The following is a 25525-nucleotide window of genomic DNA, read 5'->3' on the forward strand; positions in this document are numbered from 1 at the left end:
TGAAGTGGTTACTAAATTGAGATCTGAAGGACAAGTGGGTGTTCCCTAGGCCAAGAGGTGAAGACAGAACATGCCAGGCAGGGGGAACAGTATGTACAAAAGAGGAATAACAGTATTTGTGAGAAATTGAAAAAAGGCTTTTATCTACTTTCTATTCCTTTGTGATCTCATAGATAAGCTAGCTCCCCAGTGTCTGCTGCCCTGACAGAGCTCCCGGCACGCTATCCAACCACCCATCTCATGGTTCACTTGAATACCTGGTAATCATGTAGAGCAAAACCTATGTAAATAGAATTCTTGATTTTTCTTTCCAATCCTGCTCCAACTCTTGGCTTCTCCATCATCATTAATGGCATTCACACTTACCCAGATGTTCAAGTCAAAATCCTCAGAGTCATCCCTGGCTTCTCTCCTTACTTCATATGCATGTAAACAAGTCCTATCAGTGCCACCTCCAGAGTACATCCCAGTCGTCCAACCTAACCACTTCTTACCATTTTCACGGCGTCCACTCTGGCCTAAGTTACTATTCTCTCTGCAATAAACTACTACAAAAGACTACTTCCTGGGCTTTCTGTAAGAAACTCTTACTTCCCTGTAGCCCATACTCTGTGTACATGGAACCTTTCACACCACCATAAATCAGACTGTATCACACCCCCCAACACCCACTTCTAACACTCCAGGAGATTTCTCACTGTATATAATTAGAAGAAAACCCCAACTATCCACTGTGGTCTCCCACCTACCTCCATGGCTTTGCTTCCTACCCCTTTCCCCTCAGGTGCGTGGCTTTCTCCCTGCCCCCAACCTTGCCAACGTGTTTGCAACTGAACTTTTGCCTAAAAAACACATTCCCTGATTTTTGCAAGTCCCGTTTCTTCTCCATTTGTCATTTCTCGGTTTCGAGGCCACCTGTTGGAAAGAAGTTAATTGTCCACTCTAGCTCCATTTTGCGTTATGACCAACCTGAGGGGCAGGAAAGGAGCTAAATGAAAAAGGGAGAAAGGCAAGAGAAGGGAATAACAGAAGAAAACAAGGAAGGCAAACACTGCATTGGTTCTGAAAAGTTAAGATGCCATTTACTATGCTCTATCCTACACGGGGGTGACGAGGGGCTGGCTGTTACCACTTCTTACCTCCCCCTATTCGAACGTACTTGGCCATTTTCCTCACAGTTCTTCAACGGGTATTGATACCTTCTGATCCTCTGCTCTGAGTGGACAGAGCAGGCCCCCAGGGCCAAAATATTATAGGATTTTAATTGCAATAAAGAAAGGCAGTCAGTGGGAGGGAAGTTCAAATGTTAACTTAAGCATAAAAACTGGAGAGGCAGGAGGGACAGAAATAACAGTGAGAACAGTCAAAAGGCCAAACCCACAGAAACGCGGCATGTGAAGAGCCATTCCCCAGTGAAGAACAGTGAGCCCTCTGTGGAAGGCCTTCTGCCAGCCCCAGGGTGGCACCGAGTGTTTCCCTTATTGCTGCTTGGTCAAAAAGGCACCAGTAAGAACAGAGAAATCCAGGAAACCCTGATTTGTGGAATAAATGAAGCTGCATTTCATGTAACATTATGACAAATGGATCGAAATGGGTTTCTGAAACATTTCTCAGTTGGGCTGAAGAACAAGCCACAGAACTTTGTAAGAGCATATTTTTCATTCTTAAGCAGTGGAGTCCACCGTTGAATGAACCTTCATTTACTAACTTAGGACATCAAAGAAACGTTTTTTTCTCTAAACCGTGTTGGTATTTCACCAATGTCAAGTTGGGCAGGCCTGCCTCTGTAGATGATACTCTACAATCATCTGCTCCTATGAGTCCTAGTTTGAGACTTTATTTCAACCCCCAGGGTCCTGTAACACAGCCCAATGCTCCTGTACACGTAGGCAGAGACACCTCCTTTTCTGACCTTTCCTGTAAGCATATAGGTCTGCTTGCTGTAAATTAACTAAACGGAGGTAAAACCTACTCCATACTTTCTGTCTGTTTGAATACATGCATGGATGAGTAAATGAATACATAAATGGGCAAATGGCTGAATTTTTTGTTATCAGAAATTGTTTTGGCTAATAAAGTCATAAATCTATGTATAAACCATAGAGGCCATGCAATCAAATCTCTCAATTTTACAAATGAGAGGTTAAATGGCATTTCTGTAATCACATAGCTAGAGGTCACCCTCCTGAGACTAGAACTCAGTCTCTGGCTCAGGGCTCATTGTGCTTATATCAGTGATAGCATCACTATCACCTGAAAGTATTTATGTCATGTGCAAGGAAATAATGAGTGTTCAGAGAAACTAACATAATTTGCAGAGTTCTAAATATGTTTTGGTTTTTTTTAGAGAGAGAGGAAGGGAGAGAGAAACAGAAACATCTATGTGAGAGAGATACATCAATCGGCTGGATGGAGCCCGCAACCCGGGCCTGTGCCCTGACTGGGAATCGAACCAGGACCTCTCTGCAGAGTTCTAAAAACATCTGAGTTCGATAGTCTGGTGATTCAGAACACAGCTAAGCTCTTCCTCGGCTTCTCCCTGAAGGAGAGAGGTACTAGTAGCTGTTACTGGAATGTTCAGTCGATAAACGTAGCTGCTGTTAAATGTCCAGTGGTCTCCAAAATACAGAGAAGCCCCTTTTCCACCAGCCATTCAGTGAGCACTGAAGTAGAGACACCACCCGATTCAAAGGAGAACGCAAACTTGGTTTGGTTCAGCTTCTACCATTCATGATCTGGGTCACTTCCTGTGATTCAGGTCCTTAATTATAAACACCAGGCAAAGAATCTGCCCACCTCTGTAACAGACTCCTATTTTGGATTAACAGTAGAGAATTCACATGAAAGAGCTTCAAGTATTTCAAAGGCTAAACACAAAGACAATGTAGAGGCAGAAAAGTTAAGTGGTAAATTTAGAAATATTTTTCTCAGAAATAATAGTTTACTAGGTAAATATTGGACTTACTTTTGAAAGCAGGGTACATCGGAACCATATTGGTTACAAGGAATGTATCATATTTAGCTTCTGGTGAAGAGCTCAGATCTGAATATTAGAAACATAAATAGTGTCCATTACTTACCAAAACCTGTATCAATAAAAATAATCAATCTAAAATAATCCAAACAGCCTGAAGTGCATGAATCTACTCTTTTATTCCTACTCAATCCTTGCTTCGTACAGAACTTCCTACTTCCCTCCCACTCAATCTCTTTCCTTCGCTCAATAGTTCTCTCCAAAATTTTTTACAATGCTCTCCTTCCTACCTCATCTCGGGTCTGCTAAATGTGGTGGAAAGAAGTCCTTGCTTTCACTAGTATATTTGGACTTTAAAAAAATGTCATCAAGGTAATGACAGATAACTAAAGGGCTTCATGTATTCTTAAGAGATGACCTCTGTAGTATTCTTTAAACAATAAAGTCTTAATGATTTACTACGTCACTTTCAGATTCCCACGTGACGCGGAATGTTCCCTCGCACTTCAGAACCGCCCTGGAGAATGGACTTGTGAAAGCGGGTCTCCTTCCTGACCGGGTCTGGAAGGGTCCCGTGGACGTGCATCTCTCCAGTCTCTGGAGCAGCTCCGCTGAAGAAAGTCTGAAAGCCGCTGGGGTCTTAAATACTACGCCACACACTCCAGACGCCACAGAATCACATCCCTCTCGAGTGGTCAGATCCGGATATGGTGTCACTTACAAGGAGGGAAGAGGAATCCGTAAGACATCTGTTTATCGTTTTTGTAGGCCAAGCAGCTCTGGCTGAAACTTGGGGAAACACGGACATCAGGCCGGACACAGTTGGTCAGGTGCTCAGGGACGCCGGAGACCTCGGCCTGCAAGGTGAGTCACAGGTGTTCAGGATGTCAGCGCAGAGACCACCCCAAACCGCAGTGAGACCCTGAACCAGACTGTGCTCCTACAGCCGGACCAGGGCCCTCTCGCTTTTACTCTAGCTCACGTTCCGATATTCCGACCCCTTGAAAAATAAAAAGGATCTCTCTCACTTTTGAATAAAGTAAGCCAGTAACCTCCAAACTCTTATCTTTGTAGCAGAACTCTCCTGATGAAGTCTTAAGTGAAACAACATATAAACCCAGGAATCCTGCTGTTGAAACAACGAACAGGCTCACACAGAAGACCCTTCGGAGATACGCTCTGAGGAATGACACAGACTTGGTCTGCATGTACACTGTGTGTGTGCATACACATATACACACAGTACAAATGAACAAGTTGTGTTTGGGGAAGTGGAAGTAACCAGTTATCTTTAGAAATTAAAAATATATTCTCAACTGCCAAATAAATGTTTCTAATCTCTGATAGCAACTTATCTTCATCAAAACTGAAACTTCCATATAAAACTTTTATTTAAAAAACAAATAGGATGCTGATAGCAGGGAGGCTGAGCATGTTTAGGGCTGTAGGATCTCTGTCTTTTCCACTCCATTTTGCTGTAAGCCTAAAACTGCCCTGAAAAATAAAATCTATGAAAACAAACAAATCTTGGTGACTTCTGTAACTATTGGACCATGCCCCTTTTGATATTTAACTTGTTACCATAAAGTTATTAGAAGAGAAGTCTAGTTCAAAATATCTTGCGATAAATCCAACAAAGAATTTTTTTTATCAGAAAAAAATTAAAATATTTTCTAAGACAAAATTCTATTAAGTAAGCAATTAGTAGATGAATACAAGGAATGTAATCACTCGAAGATCTGTATAAACCCAATTTTCTCAATGACCTGTTTGGAAACAGTGTATGAAGTCCAGAGTGGCATTTGGAATATCTCACTGTAACCGCTTTCAAAATCTGTATGATACAAGATGTCATATCTAGTCCGATAAAGCACAGCAGGGCGTCCATACAGGAGGTGTCTCTCTAGGAAAGAAAAAATAAACTGTGTTAAACTTTACATCGCAGGTTAAAGAAATATTGAAGAGTCCAGTGGTCCAAAATTGGCTTGCTTACTTATTAAAAACGTAGAGCTCCTTCTCCTTAATTTAATCAAGTGCTTTCCTAACACTTTCGTGGTGTATCTGATCACCAAAGTATGAGTCAAGGCTTACAGTTATCAAAGCTAAAATGCAAATGCCATATTTACTTTAATGTGCCTTTTTTCCTTCAGTTGCGAAGGATTTTAATCTGTATAGGAAGGAAACGTGGTTAGCAATTTTGAAATGATTCAACTGAATGATCAATCAATAGGATTGATTTTTTGTGGAATTAATTCATTGGACCCTTGAAGAGGCTTATCAAATTAACCAATGATTTAATTAAGAGGAAGGCACCCTTTGATCGTTAGTTGCAAACGGCAACTCAAATATGCATTATTTCAGCATAAACAGTGAGTAGTTATGAGTATTTAAAGTTAAGTAGTTTCGTCACATGGAGGAAAACTCTTTAGGTGAGAACTTAAAGAAACATGTATAGATAAAATAAGTGGACATTCAAAAACATCCTTTAAATACAGAAGAGGGGAGGTCATCAGTTCCTGAAGAACTCGGGTAAGGCCCCAGAGGGTAGACTCAGACCCCCAAGAGAATGCTCTTCTCTCAGGAAAAGATACGGTCTGAACTCTCCCTCCCTTCAGAAGAGAGAGCAGCTTCGTGTGCAGACCTCCCCCCACGCCCACCAGAGCTGTCTGGAGCTGATCTGCCCGGGTTGGATCGGCCGAAGTCAGAACTCCCATCGATTCTTGGAAATCGGGGTCTCACCGAACAAAATATTTAAAGATTGAGGTATTGAGCTTTAAGCAAGTCACAATTCCCTAAGTGATCATCAAGAAACATTTTTATGATTATTTTTATTAGAGAAAATCAGTTCTGGCAGTCACTTATTAAATTATTTATACATGCTGCTTTAATTAAAGTATTACCAGTCTATGCAAGTAACAGAGGAAGCGCTTCGCAGAGTACTGTGCGAGACCCTCCCCAAGAGGGCTGCGGACTGGAGGCAGAGAGCCTGCCGTGGGCAGGCTGGTTTCAAACCCAGTGAATGGAGAAGCCTTGGTTAAGCTGCCAAATTTGGGGCCCCACCCCTGAGAATCAGAACATAATATGACAATATTATATAAATGAAATATCATGAAGAGGGAAAAAAAAAAGCCAGCAAATCATAACAGTAGTACTTGGGGACAATCAACCAGGTCAGACCTTCCTTCAGAACTCAAACCAAACCTTTTCTAGGTTCAACATTTCCATTAACGTTTCCCTTGTTTTCGTCTTTGTTGCCTCTGAGTCTCCTGGTTTCAGCTGGAAGCAGAAGTATCAAAACGCTTTGAGAAGCTATTCTCTTGACATCGGTCGAGTTTTCCTGCTTGCCAGACACCGTCTTCCTAACGCAAAGGCAAACCTAGCATCCGGGCTACTCCCTTAGAGACAGGGCAGCAGCCACGCTCTCCATGCAGCACCCCTCCTGAGAGCAGCCCACAACAGCTTCGGACGATCTGCGGACTCGCCAGCCCGCCTCCTCCCGGCCTTGCCCAGTGGACTACTCCCTTCCACAAAGGCTGACTGATCGGCAACACTCGGCTCCTCGTCACTGGGAACTCTCTGCTTTTATACATGTGAATCCCTTTCTCTCTACCAGGAATAATTCCTCCACCAACCCTGTCCCCTATCTTCCTTCAAATATTTCACTGATGTATCCCCCTCACCAAACATTTACTGAGGGCCTCTGTGTGCCGGGCCTTGGGCTATACAGTAGAGACACCAGGCAGAGATCACTAAAATAGACCCCTTACCCTCAGAGAGCTCACAGTCAAGGGGAGAGACCAGCCGCACCGGGTCAGAGCTGTCTACCGAGTGCAGCGGGAACACAGCGTGGGACGAATGTCACGGGTGGGGGTGAGGTGACATCAGGACAGTCCTCACAGAACACAGGAAGTTAAGCCAGGTTGACCCCACATCCGGTTTATGCCTGTTGCCCTGGCACAACAGTTGATAATGCTTCTTTGCACACTCAAAAGTGCATGAAAATACTGTGGTCACACAGTTCAGCCCTCGTGCAAGAGACAGAGGAGAGGGGGTGGGACAGAAGGGGAAGAGGCATCTGAGGATTCACTTTCTCCTGAAAGATGTCCCCAGTTAAGCTTCTCCACGCTGGTCACTCTTCTGGTCTGCGTGTAAAGACTCGATTTTCCCCAGAAATGGGCGCTTCGGGCTTCCAAGCCATGCACAGTGCAGGCTGGGCACACAGCTGAGTTTTCCTCTGTTGTTAACTGGGCAGATGTGGCATGAAGAAAAAACAATGTAGTGGCTTCGACAATTCTCCAAAATCCAACCAAGGTCCCCTACTGACCCAAAGAATCTACTTGGGTCTTCCTGAAGCATTAATCTAAGACAGAGATGAAATCATCTTTGCAGTAAAAAAGACAAACTTTATAATCCAGAATCAAGCCCTGGCTGGTTTGGCTCAGCAGTTAGAGCATCAGCCTGCAGACCAAAGAGTTGCAGGTTTGATTCCTGGTCAAGGGCATGTACCTTGGTTACAGGTTTGATGCCCGGCCCTGCTTGGGGTTGTGCGGGAGGCAACCAATCGATGTGTCTCTCTCACATCAATGTTTCTCTCTCTCTCTCTCCCTCCCTTTCAATCTATCTAAAAATCAATGGAAAAATATCCTCAGGTGAAGACTAACCAAAAAAAATAATAATAATACACACACACACATACATATACATACATACATACTTGGTAAATATTTGTTGAATGTTTGTTTATTTTTTTAAATACTGTTCTGTATAACTATAAAGGACTAGCTTTCTAATATGACCCACCAAATATAATTCAAAGAAATAGACTAAGCAGATCAATATCATCCCTACTTTACTGAGAAAAAACTGGAGGTTCATGATTTGCATAAGATAATTCAGTGACAGAGCAACGCCCAGCACCTTGGCCTCCAGCCTCCTTGTCCATGATTCTCCTCCGTAGCATGTGGAGCGAGATGGATGCTGACTGCTACATTATTCTAGGCGGGCAAATCGCAAGGAAGATCCAGCTGTACCTGGGCATGGGCTCCGCCCGAGTCGAGTCCTGCCTTCCAAGATGCTAACGAGGACAGCGATGTGTCACAAAGCATTAGCACTTCAAAAACAACTTCCAAATGCTTATCTGCACCGCGATTCTCTCCTGATACAGTCTCTTGGCCCAACCCTTAGAAGAAGGATTTTTGCAGGAAAGCACAGGGCCTCCAGTGTCCTTTGGAACTAGAGTCAAAACCCATCTCCACTCTCTGTAGCTCTGCTAACCTCCCAAGGTCTCACATTTCACGGGGCGTCGTACTGTTTGGAGAGAAGTATGTAAAACCAGTCTTGACCCAAAGTAGTTGTAGTTGTAGCAGTCACCATTATAGTGTTTTACTAAAGAAATACCGGTAGGTAAGTTATTAAAGGTTATTAAAATTCAATGTCTATTCCATCTGATTTATCTTGAATCCTACTATCATACTTCATAAACAATTATACTATGTATTGATTTCTCCCAAGTCTTCCCCAAAACACACACAAGGACACACACATACACACATAGAAACACCTTGGCACAACTAACATCCCCAGAGATAAAGAAAATGAAAAGTATTTCAGAATTGAAAAGTCCTACAGAGGAAACTCCTCTCCAGTCATATTCATACTGTGCTTTAAACTGACAAGAATTACTAGTGTTGAAGTCATTTTCCTTATCCAAATAAATGTCTATTCTGTGGGACAGAGAACCAGACATACCGAGGTATAATGATTTTCAATTCCTTTTTTCACAAAGATTATAGTGTATGTCAACTCGACTAAGAAAATAGAAAACAGCCTGGCTAATGTGGCTCAGTGGTTGAGAGTCAACCCACTCACCAAGAGGTAGCCAGTTCGATTCCCGGTCAGGGCACATGCCCAGGTTCCCCAGTGGGGGGCATGCAGGAGGCGGCCAGTTGATGTTCTCTCTCATCAATGTTTCTATCTATCTCCTTCTGCTTTCCTCTCTCTAAAAAATCAATAAAGGAAATATATGTGTGTGTGTGTGTGTGTGTGTGTATATATATATATATATATATATGAAGCATTTTAATAGCAATGTAAATAGAGAAGGACTAAGGTGAAAATAAAAAGTGCCATTATTCTTACAGTGAAAATGATACCTGGCTTGAGTCATATTAAATTTCCATTGTGTCCATTCATTCACCCACCCATTCAATGTCTCAAAGAAGTGAGTTTTCACTGCACAATAAGTTTTCCAAGACATTGAGTACATGTGATTTGGACACAAAAGTCATGCAATTAAGATCCAGAATTCACCACATACCTAGAAATGTTAAGGCTTTAGCAAGCAGTTTAGATCACTATTTTCAAAGATGATATATTTTCCCTCTTCATTTTGGTGAAGGACTTGATTGTAAAATAGTTTAAATATGTATGGCAAAATATTGCCTAAGGTTAATTTCCTATACCTTTCTTTCGTTACCGCAAATACAGCTCCTGAGTTGTTTCACTACTGTTACGTGTGTTTATATGTGTGTTTCGTATAGATGTCTGTGTGGTTTCTATGTGATGTTAGAATAGCCACATATGAATGTCACAAACGGAATGTGCACAGCACGTAGTTTATTCTGAAAAAAATCAGCTACCTGCAGGTGTGTTTAAAAATACTACAGCTAAAAATAATAAAATTTTGCATTTGTATAGAACTTTAGGTCTGAAAAATGCTTAAGAGCCTCAGTATATACCCACAGCTCTCCGGAAAGGGGAAGCGATTACTCCTCACATGATGCGCGTGCACGCGTGCACACACACACACACACACACTGACTCGAATTCATAAGGTTCTACTCCAGTGGAGCAGATGCTGAATACTTCATGCAGAAGACTAGAGACACCATGAAGACCCAAAAGAACTCTGATCACGAAAATGCCACTTTGCAGCTGAAGAAATGACAGAGGTAGGATCCTTAAGAAGGCAGACAAAGACCAAGAGACAGAGAGACAGAAAGAAACAAGAGACTGCTGAGGCGTATACATATTCAGATGCTTACCACGGAAATGCTTTGCACATAACAACACAAGGAAATATCACTGTTTCTGTTGCACGTCTGGTTTCCAAGCCTCTCTGGGTCAGTGAAGGCTATCCCAATAGGTGAACAGACCGCGTGTCACCAGGATCCTCCCCTGGTATTTTCTGTCACCAATATGAAGTCCTAGCCAGGAAAGCTTTGGAACCAGACGTTTCAGAGAAATCAGTTCCCAGCCCAGGGTGAGCACTCAACAAATGCCCGAGGGCCCATCTCCATGGAAATACATACATTTTCAGTCTCAGCGATGCAAACTTGTCTTAAATAAGACGCTTAGGTTCGCCTGCAGCAGCGCAATGGGTGGATGAGGGTACTGACCACCGGTCCTCCACCTCTGCAAGGCAGGACGCACCTAGAAGGCGCCTCTGATTTTCATGCTCAGAGTCTGAGGCTCCTGTTTATGCTGAGTTGTGGGGCGGGTTTTGTCACATGAGCACATGGCCACCAACAAACTAAAAGCAGATTGTTTTTCCCAGATGGAAATGTTTTAGTGTGAGGGAGAGTCAGAGCTTGAATCAGCAAAAACATGGAAGTCACTTTAAAGTTATCTTTTTTTTTATCCTCACCCGAGGACATATTTCCATTTTTTGTTCAGATGGAGTGGGAGGGAGAGAGAGAGAGAGAAACATCGATGTGAAAGAGACACATCGAGTGGCTGCCACCCGCACAACCCAACCAGGGCCGGGGACAAACTGCAACCAAGGTACGTGCCCTTAGCAGGAACCGAACCCGGGTCTCTCTGGACCACAGGCCGATGCTCCAACCGCTGAGCCAAACCAGTCAGGGCTAAAGTTATCTTAATTCCCTGTTTCTTCATGACTTTCCGAGGAGAAACAGCTCAGTATTATTTCTCTGCCTTGGTGATGGTATATTTGAAAAACTCAAATCATGAGCCCCCACACCCCTTGACCCTGGCAACATTCCAGTATTTCTAATGACAATGCCACTGTCGTCCACTAGAGGTTAGCTGTCAAACATGTCAGATCCTTTCCAGAGTGTGCGAAGGATCTGTGTACCTTCCACCCACCAAGTCCTCTCTTCAAAGCTGCGTTCGTCCAATTACATGTCAAAGTGTCTGTGTGTTCTATGATCAAAGAGAGAAGGGGGGGCGGGTGATGCGGAAAGGGAAGAAGAAAGACGCTGAAGAACTTTATAGAGAGGCAAAATAAGTAAATAAAATCTACTGGTTTCCTCCTTAACCTTTACCTAATCAGATTGGAAACAGCACACGCGATAAACAGAACCATATGGAGGCTCAAGGACCGCGCTCGGGGGAATCGACTCTGCCTCTGACTGCGACTCGGGCGCTGCATGGAGTGCTCGGGACTTCTCCAGGGACTGCCAGCGGCCCCTCGCTGGGACGCCCCATCCCATCTACTGTAACAGACTGCCTGGGGGCGCGCCCTGCTTTTCGCATTTCTTCCCATTTTCTGGACTTTCAAAACCAGATAAGAGCTTGTGTGGTAGATGAATTATTGTCCCTAATTAGTACCTCCACCCATGGCCATGGGGCTTACCGGACAGTGTCCCCACGAAAGACTCTAATTCTTTACTCCCTTGTTTCCACGGGCCCTGCCTTGGCCAGTGAAGCGTGCAGTGAACAAATGCCTCATAAAAGCAGAAGCCTTGAGACCCAGCACACGGGGCTGCTGTGCCCCTCCCTTGGCCATGGAAAGGGCATGTCTCGGCGAGGGGCGGCTCCTTCCGCCTGGATCCCCAAATAACGAGGACGCACGAAGCAGAACCAACCACACTTAGCCTGCAGTCAGCATACTGCAATGTGAGCAAGCAATGCGTCTGTCTTGATATCGATCACTGCGATTATATGTTTTATTACACACTTGCAAACGTGGACTAATACAGGTGTTATCGTCCTACGTAAAATAAGAGAACGTGTTCGGGCTCAAGAGGAAGCGTGTGTGAGAAGGAAGTTCTGATTTGGTTCCTTCTGTCTCTCTCTCCCCACCACAAACAAATACACACTGACTCCGTGTAAGTGAGCTACAGGACAGGTGCCAGCTGCTATCATTTACAACTGAGACTTCTAGTCCTTTCATAGACGTTCCCATCAGTGCCTTCACAGATGACCCATCAGCTACACAATTGTTTGCATGCTTGTTCCTCAAAGGACTTAAAAGTTAGGGAAGCAAACAATGTAACAGAATTTCCCTGTTACACAACCAACATATGTGTGCACAGAATACACCAGTCCCCTTTGCCAGATGGATACTGAAATCATCTTGCAATCCAAATTTGAATTTAAAAAAATATTGTGCTTACAAGACGATGTAAATAAGACTCTTCAGTTTGTAAAAACCAAAACACAAAACTTATCTGACCGCTTTTCCCCTCAACCTCTTACCTTCTGTGGACCCTTTTATATGAAGGCGTTTGTTGAGTTCATCCAATTTGTTCTTCATGTATGAAAACCAGAAAAAAGAAAAAAGAAAGCAGATCAGAAATGTTCCTTCTTTTCGGCACCCTTGTCCCTACTCAGTAGCCTGCTGAATTCAAGACAAGATCCTAAATGCCATCAATAGTATAAACTCTGTAGAGGAATTACAATTTTATCTCAGATTGACATCTGCTTCCTAGTGGTAGTTTTGTGGCCACACAAACTTCTTTAATCACTCCATGACTTTGTTTCCTTTCCTTAAAATGAAATAATCAAGGAAACAACCTCCCATGCTGGTAATGATGATTATTTGGATACATATATGTAAATTAATTAGAACAGTGCTCAGAATTTCAGAGTAACCCCGAGGTACATTAAAGTGATTCCTAAACTAATTGATGGAATTGCTTTTTCCAAAGCTGAAAAGGTAATGATTCAGCAATTCTGAAAAGTAATGGCTCAGCTACTCTATCCTAGCCTTCACTATATATCAGTGACATATTTAATTTTTTCAATTAAATATTAACTATTAAAAGTAAAAGTGAATGAGCTAAAACTGTATGTATTAACATGTATAAATCTCAAAAAACGACGATGAACAAAGTAATTTCAGGATACATATAGTTTAACAGCACTTCTATAAAAATTATACACACAAAACTATATACTAAAGATTAATTATCAGTTAAGAGATACATGTGTATAGAGTAAAAGTACAGAGACCTGTATGACAGTTACACACTATACTCAGGAGACTTAAGTTACCTTTGGAATAGGAAGGAAGTGGGATTGGGGGGAGGAAGGGTACACATGAAATGTCCACTGAATCTGTAATGTTTTCTTTAATGTATTGAGGTAGTAATTTTACTAATCTCTGTACTTTTTCAATATGTCGGGTTTTTTGTTTTGTTTTATAAAAGGAAGGTTGTCTGTTGGAGAAACCCATAGACGAAATAAAGACAACCCACTATTCCTCAAATACGGTCTAAGATAACATATCCACAATATTTCTTGTTCTCCAGAAGAAAGGTAACTTGGAAAACAAGATACACCTAGTGGATTCCTCTAAGGTCATGTTTGGATCCCACTTCAAAAACCACTTCCTGTTGACTTTGGCAACGCAACGTCTCCAGCTGAGGTCGGAGAGTAGTTGCCCTCTGGTTCTTGTGGAGAGCAGTCAGGAGGACAAAAAAGGGAGGTGGCGAGTGAAGGGCAAACTGAGTCCCTCTAAGGGCGAGCTTCCCAAACTGTGGCGCCTAAGCCAGTAGGAATTCCGGAAGGTGACAAGTGGTAGGGGTTGAGATGGGACACTACAACTATTTGATATTTCTTCGAGGTATAATAGAAAGGTCACAGATTTACCCATAATAGAATCACACATGCAAAAATAACCAATTTCGCCCTGGCCGGTTTGGCTCAGCGGTTAGAGCGTCGGCCTGCGGTCCGGAGAGACCCGGGTTCGGTTCCCGCTAAGGGCATGTACCTCGGTTGCAGTTTGTCCCCGGCCCTGGTTGGTCGTGCGGGTGGCAGCCACTCGATGTGTCCCTTTCACATCGATGTTTCCCTCTCTCTCTCTTCCTCTCTCTCCCTCCCACTCTGTCTGTACAAAAAATGGAAAAATGTCCTCGGATGAGGATTAAAAAAAAAAAAAAAAAAAAAAAAAAAAAAAAAAAATAACCAATTTCTTTGCATTGTGTTGGAATCACATCCACTCAGTGTTGTAACAGTGTCATTTCTTGCTGTCAGAAGGACTGATTGGCAACTATAAAGGTCTTTGATCAATATAAAATTCAATAAATTATTGCTTAACACAAGTACTTTGGTATTCGACACTGTCCAAACACGATGTGCTGGGCAGTCTCTATTTGCACCCCACCCCCAGCACCACCCCCATCCATGCTGTACCCTTCTCTGTGCCCTGAGAAACTGACCTCTCAGAACAGCATCAAAAGAGCACACTTGCCTCAGGCTTCCTGTTGGGCTTCACCAACGGGAGGCACCAGCAGGGGATTCAAGGGAAGACAAGAGGGGGTATGTATTCCCCCAGCTTCCTCCCTACAAGGCTACAGTGTGGTGGCTGCACCTGTCTCCCAAACCCCAGAGTTCTTTCCTGCAGAGCCCTCACTCCATGTTCTCATAACTGCTCCCTCCCTTCCTTGTTCAGGACCAGGACTGGTCCCTTAGAGCCCCAGGTTGCTTGGCCACCCCTCAGTCTACCCTGCTCAGCCTTTATCAATAGTCCCTCCCATTAAACATGATGGAAACAATCCCTTTCAACTCTCTTTATAAACCTCTTTTGCATGGGCCATCTGTTTTCTATTGGGACCATGACTGATAGACATGTGATCCAGGTTGAAAAAAAAGAAAAAGTCTTTGGTTGGGAATTCTGAACCCACAAAATAGCATACCTATGCTGGTACAGAAACATGGTCCAAAATGGTAGCCATAAGCCACAAATGGCTCTTTCAACATAAATAATTAAATCAAACAAAATTAAAAATGTAGTTCCAAGCACTCAAAAGCCACATCGGGCCAGTGGCTCCCATTATGGACAGCACAGATGTGGGCCATTCACATAGTACAGGAAGTTCTAGTGGGCAGCACTGCTCTGCACCCAGCAACCTCCTCCATGACAAACATGAAGATTGTTTCTACCTTTGGCTCTACCTTATCATCACAGGTGCAGCCCAGGTCAAAATCAGACTGGAGGTACATAATCCCTGGATAGCTGGGCCTGGCGACTTCCTCTGGCATGGCTGGCCTGAAGGTGTTAGTACGCAGGAGATGGTTCAAACTTCCATGGGTCCCATTGTTAGGAGCTGGCTTCAATCCCAGGAGATCTGATGAGAAAAACAGAAAAGAAGTCAGGTGCTTTGTAAACACTTTTTGATGAGATATAGCGAGAGCCAAAACTATTCAGCTTCTGAGGGTCTAAAAACTCGGAACAAACCAGAACTGGATAAAACCAAATATAGATAGTAGACGCTCCCTCCCTTCTTCCTTTTTTTAAATCCTCACCTAAGGATATTTTTCCATTGATTTTTAGACAGAGTGTAAGAGAGGGAGGGAGAGATAGAAACATCGATGTGAGAGAGACACATGGACTGGGTTACCTGCCGCATCACCCCCACCGGGGCTGGGGATTGAACCTGCAACCCAGGCACGTGCCCTTGACCAGGAATTGAACCACTGAGCCAAACTGGCCGGGGCACCTCCTCCCTTCTTAGTCCCTGAGCCACTCTGGCCTAACCACATCTTGCCACAGCTTTCTGAAACAATATGTCCAATGCTTGATCACAGACATTCCCCCAAAAAAGTGAAGGAACCCAAAGACTACCAGTGCCATGCCTTTCTGCACCTCTATGAAACTCTGTATCCCAAATTTTGAAATGGGTCTTATAATCAATAAATAACCTCTGGCCTGCCCTCTATGACCCTCCACCAAAGGACAGGGACATGAGGAGGCTTTGGCCCTGTGCCTTGAAGTGCCGCTGCGAAATGAACAGGCTGATTTCATTGCAAGTGAACGGTTGCCAAGCAAGCACACAGTGACTTGCCTAAGCTCAGAGGCAGGGCAGAGGAGAGCTAGCAGCCAAGATGGGAAAAGAACCCAGGAGACCCGACTTTCAGACTCCCCCTTTAACCACCAGACTGGCACTCCCTGACTAAATAGGAAAAGTTGTCCTCATTCGGCAACTCGAAGTCCAAGGAAGAAAAATAATTAGGAGCACATAAATAGCTGGCCAGAATGCAAGCTGGCAAAATTTGCACTGAATAGCAATGCGAGAGATGGAGGTGTGAAGAACCCTGCTCTCAGACGGGTGGTGTCACACTGTAATGCTATGTTGGATCAGCCCAAGGCTGCCAACAGCAACACGATGAAAACCCCTCATTAGTCAACCGGCGGAGGAAGACAAAGAAGCCATAGTAGGCAACGGTATTCTGTCCTTTGAACCAATGGGCGTTATTTTTGCAGGGGGACGAGGTGGCCCCAGAAAAAAGACACCTCATTTCTTTCTCTGACATTGAGGGAGTTGCTATGTTAACTCAAGATTGTTTCATTGGTTTTGATTAGTCATAAGTGACTTACCACACATAACATTGTACAGTTCAATGTTTTCAAATGGAGGCACTTTAGTCTTGTACTTAAATGTCGGGCCATAACCTACGAACACAGTCTTCCAAAGATAAGAAAAGAAAAGCAATTAGACATTGCTAAAATCCAGTAGTAACCCTTCTACTTATGGATAGCATGTAACTTCACGCACTCTGCCATTCCCCACCCCTCCTCAGAACCACTAAAACACATGAGCACAGTTCTGTGCTCATCCGTACCTGCATGCTGTTGACCTTGTTGTCAAAGCCGTGGTCTCCCTGGAAAAAGCATTTTCCCGATGGTTTCTTATAAACATCCAAAGGCTTCCTACATTGAAACAATTGGATAATCATTCAGGATTCTGCATGAAATCACTCTGATAAAAGCCAAGTTCAATGCTCAAAACATCACGAAGAAGACGTTTTACAAGCATATTTATCTCAATTTTAATTGCATCATTCCTGTGGTGATGAAAAGATGATGCTGTTCATTTCTCCCAAGTGCCTTTGCTTTGACACTCAGCCCAGGACAAACGCGGACCTTTGAACAGAAGTCACCGTGCCCTCCTTGTACCTTGTGTTTGCACGGAGCAAAGCACCTGTCACAGGCAACGTTCCGTCTGCCTCTGTGCTTCTGCTCTGAGAGCGTAAGATTCTCCAGTCTAGGACCTTGTTTGCCAGGCACTTCTGTATATCCCTCACCAGGCTCAATGCCAAACACATGGTAGGTACTTTTTGTTTGTTTATTTTTTCTTTATTGGTTGTGGAGAGAGAGGGAGAAAGAGATAGAAACATCGATGAGAGAGAACATCGACTGGCTGCCTCCTGCATGCCCCCCACTGGGGATCAGGCCCACAACCTGGGCACGTGCCCTGACCGGGAATCGAACCGGCAACCTCCTGGTGCCTGGGACAATGCTGAACCACTGAGCCACACGGGCCAGGCGGCACTTTTTAAATATGTGATGTTTAATAGATGAATGAAGATCTGTGTTATATAAAAATGTTTGCATGCAGGCAATAGAAACAAAGGAGAAAATGAACACATGGGACTACATCAAACTCAAAAGCTTCTGCACAGCGAAAGATACAATCATCAAAAAGGAAAGGCTACCCACTGTATGGGAGAGCATAATTGCCAATGATATATCAGATAAGGGGTTAATTTCCAATACATATAGAGTGCTCATACAACTCCACAAAAGAAAGACAAAGAACCCAGTTAAAAAATGGGCAGAGGAACTAAATAGACACCTCTCCAAATAGGACATACAAATGGCTAAGAGACATATGAAGAAATGTTCATCATCACTAATCATCAGAGAGATACAAATTAAAACAACAATGAGGTATCACCTCACACCTGTCAGAATGGCCGCCATCAACAAATCATCCAACAACAAGTGTTGGCGAGGGTGTGGAGATAATGGGACTCTAGTACACTGCTGCTGGGAATGCAGACTGGTGCAGTCACTATGGAAAACAATATGGTGTTACCTAAAAACATTAAAAATTGAACTTCCATTTGACCCAGTGATCCCACTTCTAGGTATATACCCTAAGAAACCTGAAACACCAATCATAAAGAATATATGTACCCCTATGTTTGTAGCAACACTATTTACAATAGCTAAGATCTGGAAACAGCCCAAGTGTCCACCAGTAGACGAATGGATAAAAAAGCTGTGGTACAGCCCTGGCCGGTTTGGCTCAGCGGTTAGAGCGTCGGCCTGTGGTCCGGAGAGACCCAGGTTCAGTTCCTGCTAAGGGCACCTACTTCGGTTGCAGTTTGTCCCCGGCCCTGGTTGGTCCTGCGGGTGGCAGCCACTCGATGTGTCCCTTCACGTCGATGTTTCTCTCACTCTCTCCCTTCCTCTCTCTCCCTCCCACTCTATCTGTACAAAAAATGGAAAAATATCCTCGGGTGAGGATAAAAAAAAAAAAAGAAAAGCTGTGGTACATATACACAATGGAGTACTATGCAGCAATAAGAAAGAAAGATCTCGCCCTGGCCGGTTTGGCTCAGCGGTTGGAGCGTTGGCCTGCGGACCAGAGAGTCCCAGGTTCAGTTCCCGCTAAGGGCGTGTAACAAGCCAAACAGAGAAAGACAAGTATCATATGATCTCACTATTTGTGGAATATAATGAACATAACAGTCTGAGGAATGGGGTAGTCCCAGAGACATGGAAGTGGGGTACAGACCGACAATCCCCAGAAGAGGGGATGGTGGGGGAGAGATAAACCACAGAACTTATATGCATGTATGCATGAACAGTGGACATGGACAACAAACTGGGCACAGGGCAAGGAGGGAGGGGTAGGGGGGAAAAAGGAGAAACATCTGTAACAAAAATTAATTAATAAAAAAAAAAGGTTTGCATGCAACTTACCTATGACATAGAGTATACCTGAGTGGTAAACTTAACAGAAATAGTGCCATCTATCTCTAACAAAAGCCTCACCTAGATAATTAATTACCTCAACACAGACAGAGAAAATGGAAACACTTCTCTCAAAACAGCAAAACCATTTGACTTTCTTTGTGACAAGAAGATGCATTTGGCTTAAGTGTCATGTAGCACTTCTCCAAAAAAAGTTCATGTTTGTTTGTTTATTTATTTACTTTTTAATACTCACCCAAGGATATTTTTCCATTGATTTCAGACAGAGTAGGAGGGTGGGAAGAAGGGAGAGAGAGAAACATTGATGTGAGAGAGACACATTAATTGGTCACCTCCCGAATGACCCCAACCAGGGCCTAGGATCACAATGCAACCGAGGTATGTGCCCTTGACTGGAATTGAACTTGAGACTCTTTGGTCTGCTGACCAATGCTCGAACTGCTGAGCCAAACTGGCCAGGGCAATGTTTATTTTATTTCTTTTTAATATTTTTACTGATATTACCCTGGTTGGTTTGGCTCAGTAGTTAGAGTGTCGGCCCATGGACCAATGAGTCACGGGTTCGATTCCGGTCAAGGACACATACCTTGGTTGCATTTCATCCCTGGCCCTGGTCAGGGTCATGCAAGAGACAACCAGTCGATGTGTTCCTCTCTCATCAATGTTTCTCTCTCTCTCCCTCCCCCCACTCTATCTGAAGATAAATGGAAAAATATCCTCAGGTGAGGATTAAAATAAATAAATAAAATATTTTTACTGATATTTTAGAGACAGAGGAAGGGAGAAGGAGAGAGAGAGAAACACCAATGTGAGAGCAAAACATCAATCAGCTGCCTCCTGCACAGCCCCTAGCGGGGATCGAGCCCATAACCAGGGCTTGTGCCCTAACCGGGATTTGAACTGGCAACCTTGCAGTGCACAGGATGCTACCCATCAGCCAGGGCTCATATTTATTAATACAAATATTTCCTAAGTACCTATAGGGTATGTCATACTGAAGTAAAGTGCTTGGGGGAAATAAAGAAAGTACACATTTGGGTCCACCCTTAGGAAAAAGCTTGGGTTAATAAGATACACACATATAATCACCCAACCATGCCAGAGTTTAAAAGGCCGAGTGCCAATTAAAAAGTGTGGCTTTGGTCTATGCTAATTTGCTCGACTGTCATCATCTTTCATTTAACTCCCCCCCAACCACCAGGTCTACTTCCTATAAACCTACCAACTGCCCCAACATTGCTCTCTCCCCCACACATGGGAGTCCCTGCAGAGGACATGCGCGGCCAGCCCACTTGGTAACTTTGTAACCTTTCTGTGAACACTCCCCATGTCTGCTGTAAATGATTTCAGTAAGTTCAGGTCTTCACACCCCATTCTTCCTAGTACCTGTTTAACTCTACGCCCCCCCGACAGTGACAGGACATTCAGGGATCTGTCATGTGTTTCCCTGTGCTTCATCATGACAAGATGCTAGAGAAGGAACATTTCCTCGTTCTCTTCTCTCCCTCGGAAACCCATGCACATCCCTAGCTGGGGGCACGCAGACGCTGTGCAGTGATGGCTACAGACTGACTCCTCCTGATGTTCCTAAGGAGGAAGTCAGAGCAAGAGTGGGAGGGGCCGCTGCCAGGTTTGGGGTGAAAATAGACAAATTTAAATGATCAACTCTTTGGCACTGGGTGAGATGTCCAACCGAGATTTCTTCTCATGATGGCTGAGGACCGTAGAGCCACCCCAGCTGCCATAGGGCTGGTTATGAAGATCAGACACCAGGCCAACCAATCCCGAGTTACCTGGCAACATGCCACCTGCGTTCCACCAGTAAGTGGATGTCCTCAATCCTTCTGTTGTTGGCATAGTGCAAACGCTTGGGAAGGTGCTGCTTCATGTAAGGCTTAAAGTGCTGGTCTGGTTTTTTACACTGAAATAGAAGTGAAAATTGGACTTTAGACGGAGTGTCTTCTAGAAAAAGGCTTCGTCTCTCTCTGTCGAAAGCTGAAGGAAGTTTTAAGCCAAAGAAAAGGTGGTTAGTGAACAAATGGAACCCGTTACCCCCTATCAAATTAAACGGAAAACAAATAGGTTCAAAGAGGTTTAGATAACTTTGGAGACAGAAGGTTATCAGAGAGGAGTAAGGAATTTTTCAGATACATTCCTGACTCACTAAAGAGCAGCTCAAGCCCCAAGGCCTTTCCCAACAGCTTCGATCAAGGGGCAGGAAGTGGGAAGGAAAGGGAGGAGGACCCATGTCCAGGCCCCTGTGATCATAGCCTCGTGTGCTTTTAGGACGGGGGCCTGACGGAACCTGGTGGTGGGCAGATCTGGTGCAGAGAGAGCAGGATTTGTTTAATCTTGAATGAATCCTTTTCATACTAATGGAAAGATCAAATATTGTCAGTTTGTAGCATTGCCGAGACCATCAGGGAGACTGCAGCTGTCTACAGGCCAGCCGTTGTGGAAGCTCTACAGAGAACAAGTATACAGGATGCAGAGCAATGGGGAACGTTCCTCCCGACCCCCGGGGGAGGGGCGCACAGATGAGCGGGGGAAGCCCCTCCAAGGGCAGAGGCCGGGCAACTTGCAGTACTTACCGTGAGATTTGCAATAATGGCTTTAGGGTCATCTGTTCAAAGAGAGGAGAACAGTTTCAAAAGAGATGACAATAGTCAACAAAAGAAATCATTTTTGCTGCAATAGACTCAGCTCTTTCTTTCTTTTTTATTACCCCCATCCCAGAATGGCCATTGCTTTAGTGTTTTGCTTAAAATATATTTACATGATATGTAGGTATTCGATATTTAAGTAGGTGAAAGACAGTTGAGTAAGTGGAACAATTCATAGAGTGATTTTCTCTGCTGGGTCCGGATCTCGTCTTCTGCAAGAGAATTCCTCCTTCCAGAGCACCGAGATGCAGCTAAATAAATTGCTTCTTTAAGTTCCCCCAAATGGTCCCTGTGGGGCCTGGATTTAGTTTATTTGCAATTTAACATCAGGAACTAAACTGGGCATTTGGGGCTTTTAATGCCACTTCCTATTTATCAGCTGATCTTTGAAACAAGGGATCACCCACTTCAAGATGAATGTCTCATCTGTTGAGTTATATTTTCTAAAGGGAGTTTTGTTTTCTCAGTAATATCATGGCTCTAATTACATAGCTAGCTACCCCTTCCAGCCACAGACACACACATGGATGCACCTCCTTCATTTTCCCTACCAGCAAACAAAGGATATTTTAGTCAATACCCTGAGCTAGCTAAAAGCAAAACTATGTAAATGATGGCTGTGTGTAAACTGTGGACAGGATTACATTATCTGAAGGTCCCCTTTTGGGGGGTGTGGGGAGAAAGAGGAGATTGTAGGTTGGTTGGACTTTGTTTTGTTTTTTTAAAAAAATTGGCTTTAGTATGTTATTATAGAATCAGCAGAAAAGGAAAGCAGAGTTCAGAAGAGATACCAGCTGTCATGATGCAGCCCTCCCCGGAACATAAACATCAGTCAAGAGGTCATGCGTGTGTCCTTTCCTGCCGTATCCCCAGGGCCTATGCACAGTAGGCACTCAAGAAACATTTGTTAATAAATATAAATAAATCGTTGTTGGAAATGCACGAATACGTCTGCCTTGTGGTACTCACACACACAAAGACAATTTTCAGAATCTTAGTTCTAAAACTATGAAATCCAAAGTTAATATGTAGATTCCATTCTACTTAAACTGGGGTTAAATTTTATGTGCCTATTTTCATGGAGAGCAAGTAAGCTGTACGCTGCGTCGTAGGGACATCTCGACCGCGGACGGCGTCTACGACGGTGGTGCACCACACAGCCAGGTGTGCAGCAGGCAGACCAGCTGCGTCTGCGCCAGCGCCGTCTGTGATGGTCTCACAGTGACCACGTCACCTACCAATGGACTTCTCTGCATGGAGCCCTGCTGGGAAGCAGCCCGTGACTGTGATAAGGTCGCGGTAACGGTTAACCCAGACTGTGTCCCGACCTTGGGCGCTCTGCTTGCCGGCACTTTCTCTCTGGTCATTCATGACAACTCTGGGAGGTGGGTGCTAGAACCCTCACCAAGCCAATGGGCATTTAGAAGGTGGAGGGGCTGGCACCCGGGACCCTAGCACTGCCTGAGCGAGCCCCCCTGGGAACCTCTTCGCTCTGTGGCCTCACACACCAAGTCCTCAGCAGGCCCAGAGGAAGTTCATGTTCTTCTGCAATGAAGGAAAATAAAGAGCAGGGAAGTAACCAAGGCCCGAGTCCGTGTGTGGAACACCAGACCATCAGTTCGGAAGTAGGGGTCCTTTCACGCTAAGAGCTCTCACACTATGTTGTCGTGAATGACCAGAGAGGCCCCCAGCACAGGGTAGTGGTTAAGAATCAGAGAATCTGGGTTTACATCTTAGCTCTGCTATTTACTAGCTGTCATCCTCTGAACCTTGGTCTCGCCTGTCTGTGAGGGGATAATAATACTTATTATTAAGTATTAGCTAAAATAGTGATGCCACCAACTCACCATCAAACAGAGCTGACATTTATTTGGTTGGACTATGTGCTAAACACTAATCTAAGTGATATGTAATCTTTCATTTATTCTTACCAACAATCCTTATTTTACAGATGAGGAATCTGAGGCAGAGAGGGTTTAAGTGGCTCACCCAAGGTCACATGAGTACCTGGCAGAGCAAGGATCTGAGCCCAGACACCCTGTCACCATTGTCTGTGCTCTTAACGACCCACTCTAATGTCTCTCCCGAAATGAAATCACATGTCCAAAACAATTACCTGGTAGTTATTATTTCTTCCCCCCAAAACAACCTCCCCATTACAGTTACTAAAGTCTGAGATACCTTTCACAAGAGATGAAAGCTTTAGTGCATGAGTGTTAAAATGCAAATACTAACTCAAGAGGTACCCTAGCGACTTGTCGCCTGTCTCTGGAGAGGACCTGCCCATCTCCAGCGAGCAGGAGGACAGAAAGGGCATTAAGAAGAGAAGGCAGAAACACGGATGTTTTGTTGATTTCACAACGTTGCCTGGAGCTGACCTTGGAACAGTTCCCATTTGTGTTGACTCAAGAACGTAGTTTGGGAAAAACTTAATTTTCCAAAGCTTTATGCTTGGTGCCAATGGTTTCTTATTCCTGAAGCTAAAATCTTTAGAAGCATTTTTTTCTCCCCAAATGCAGCATGTCTCCAATAAAACTATGGACTTCTCCAAAGCTAGGCGGGCAGCATCTAAAACATCTTAGCCCATAAATTAAAGTCCCTGTCAGTGGTATCTCATAACCTGAATGTTCAGAAGGTAAGTGATAAGATTATTCCTGCTTCTTTCTGATCTTTCAAAGCAGCTGCCACTTCCCAAGGGCGAAATCGTGTCTCCACCTGGGTTCTGTCAACCACTCTTATGGAGATGAAGAGTCCTCTTCCACCGGACTCGCAGGAATGTCTAAGGTCTCGGTGTGGTTCTGCTCACCCTGTCCTGGACTCCCTAGCTTCAGCTAAAGAGCCTGAACCTCTTGCTGAAAAATTCTTTTCTTGTAAACAGAAGTTTCTGGTTCTACACATGCCTCAAAGGAAGTGTATTTTCTACATGATAAAAACAAGAGCAAATATTTATATGATGCTTCCACGTGCCAGGAACCCCACTAAGTGACACACACAGATTCATTTTCACAACACCCCTAGGCGTAGCTGTTGTCATCATTCCTATTTTTTCAGATGCAAAACTGAGGCTGAGAGTTCAAATGACTCATTCAAGGTCACTCAGCTAAGAAGTAACAGAGCTAGGATTTCCACCCCAAGTATTCAGAGTAGCTTCAGAGCCCAAGCCCTTATCTACTCTAACATTATCACTCTAACAACTCAGTACTTCAAGAATCAATTGACTTACATTTAGCATTATTGCTAAATTTGGATCGAATTCTTCCTAGAGTCCCAGGCACTAATGTAATATCGTCCACGTTGGTCAGGTAATTGCTCAGGAACTCAGTTCGGTCACATGTCACATCTTCCATTCCTATGGGGAGGGGGGAGAAAAGGATTTTCATGAAATCTTCAAATTAAAATCTTAACACAGCCCCTAAGTATAACATCCAAGCATCTCTATAATTAGTTTTTCACAGCTTCATGCAAGGATCTCTCTCTTTTGAGATTTCTTAATTGACTTCACATTTTTATGCTTCTTCATATAATCTTCACACCAGACTTTGATTTCATATTATCTTGCCGTGCTAGAAGGTTAAAATAGTCTCATCTCAATTTCATTTCAAGTCATTCAGCAAGAACAGCAAGACAAAGGAAGTAACCAAAATCTTTTTTTAAAAAATCTATTTACACAGTCATTATGAAAAAGATCTATTCTTTTCCTCCCCTCCCCCCTCAGCTGGGGGTGGTGTCAATAACTAGAATATATAGTTCTGTGTCTCTTTTACAAAATGTCATTTTCCAACCCTCTCTCTCTCTCTCTCATATATCTCCTGACTTGAGAACATAGTCATCGGCTCTCACTCTGTCTCCGCTGGTGGCCTTGGATGTTACTGAAGAACAAAACTGGCAACAAGAGATGAGAAGGAAAAATGTCAGCCC

The 25525-nt window shown here is 43.9% G+C and overlaps 1 protein-coding gene across 5 annotated transcripts in view; it reads right to left on the minus strand.

Moving 5' to 3' along the window:
• ENPP2 (ectonucleotide pyrophosphatase/phosphodiesterase 2) overlaps window positions 1-25525 on the minus strand; it is a 110975-nt gene that overhangs the window by 16289 nt on the left and 69161 nt on the right. For 4 of the 5 annotated variants that reach the window (XM_036264103.1, XM_036264105.1, XM_036264102.1 and 1 more), the window contains 10 exons: window positions 24831-24956; window positions 21536-21567; window positions 20738-20865; window positions 16784-16871; window positions 16539-16626; window positions 15104-15288; window positions 12416-12467; window positions 4741-4877; window positions 3696-3831; window positions 2966-3043 (listed from right to left, as the gene is read on the minus strand). In XM_036264103.1, the coding sequence (XP_036119996.1) occupies window positions 2966-3043; window positions 3696-3831; window positions 4741-4877; window positions 12416-12467; window positions 15104-15288; window positions 16539-16626; window positions 16784-16871; window positions 20738-20865; window positions 21536-21567; window positions 24831-24956 (1050 nt within the window). The remainder of the gene's footprint in view (window positions 1-2965; window positions 3044-3695; window positions 3832-4740; window positions 4878-12415; window positions 12468-15103; window positions 15289-16538; window positions 16627-16783; window positions 16872-20737; window positions 20866-21535; window positions 21568-24830; window positions 24957-25525) is intronic. The other variant, XM_036264104.1, reaches the window with a different exon arrangement.

This window comes from Molossus molossus, unplaced genomic scaffold (genome assembly GCF_014108415.1).
Source record: "Molossus molossus isolate mMolMol1 unplaced genomic scaffold, mMolMol1.p scaffold_m16_p_16, whole genome shotgun sequence".
Lineage (NCBI taxonomy): Eukaryota > Metazoa > Chordata > Mammalia > Chiroptera > Molossidae > Molossus > Molossus molossus.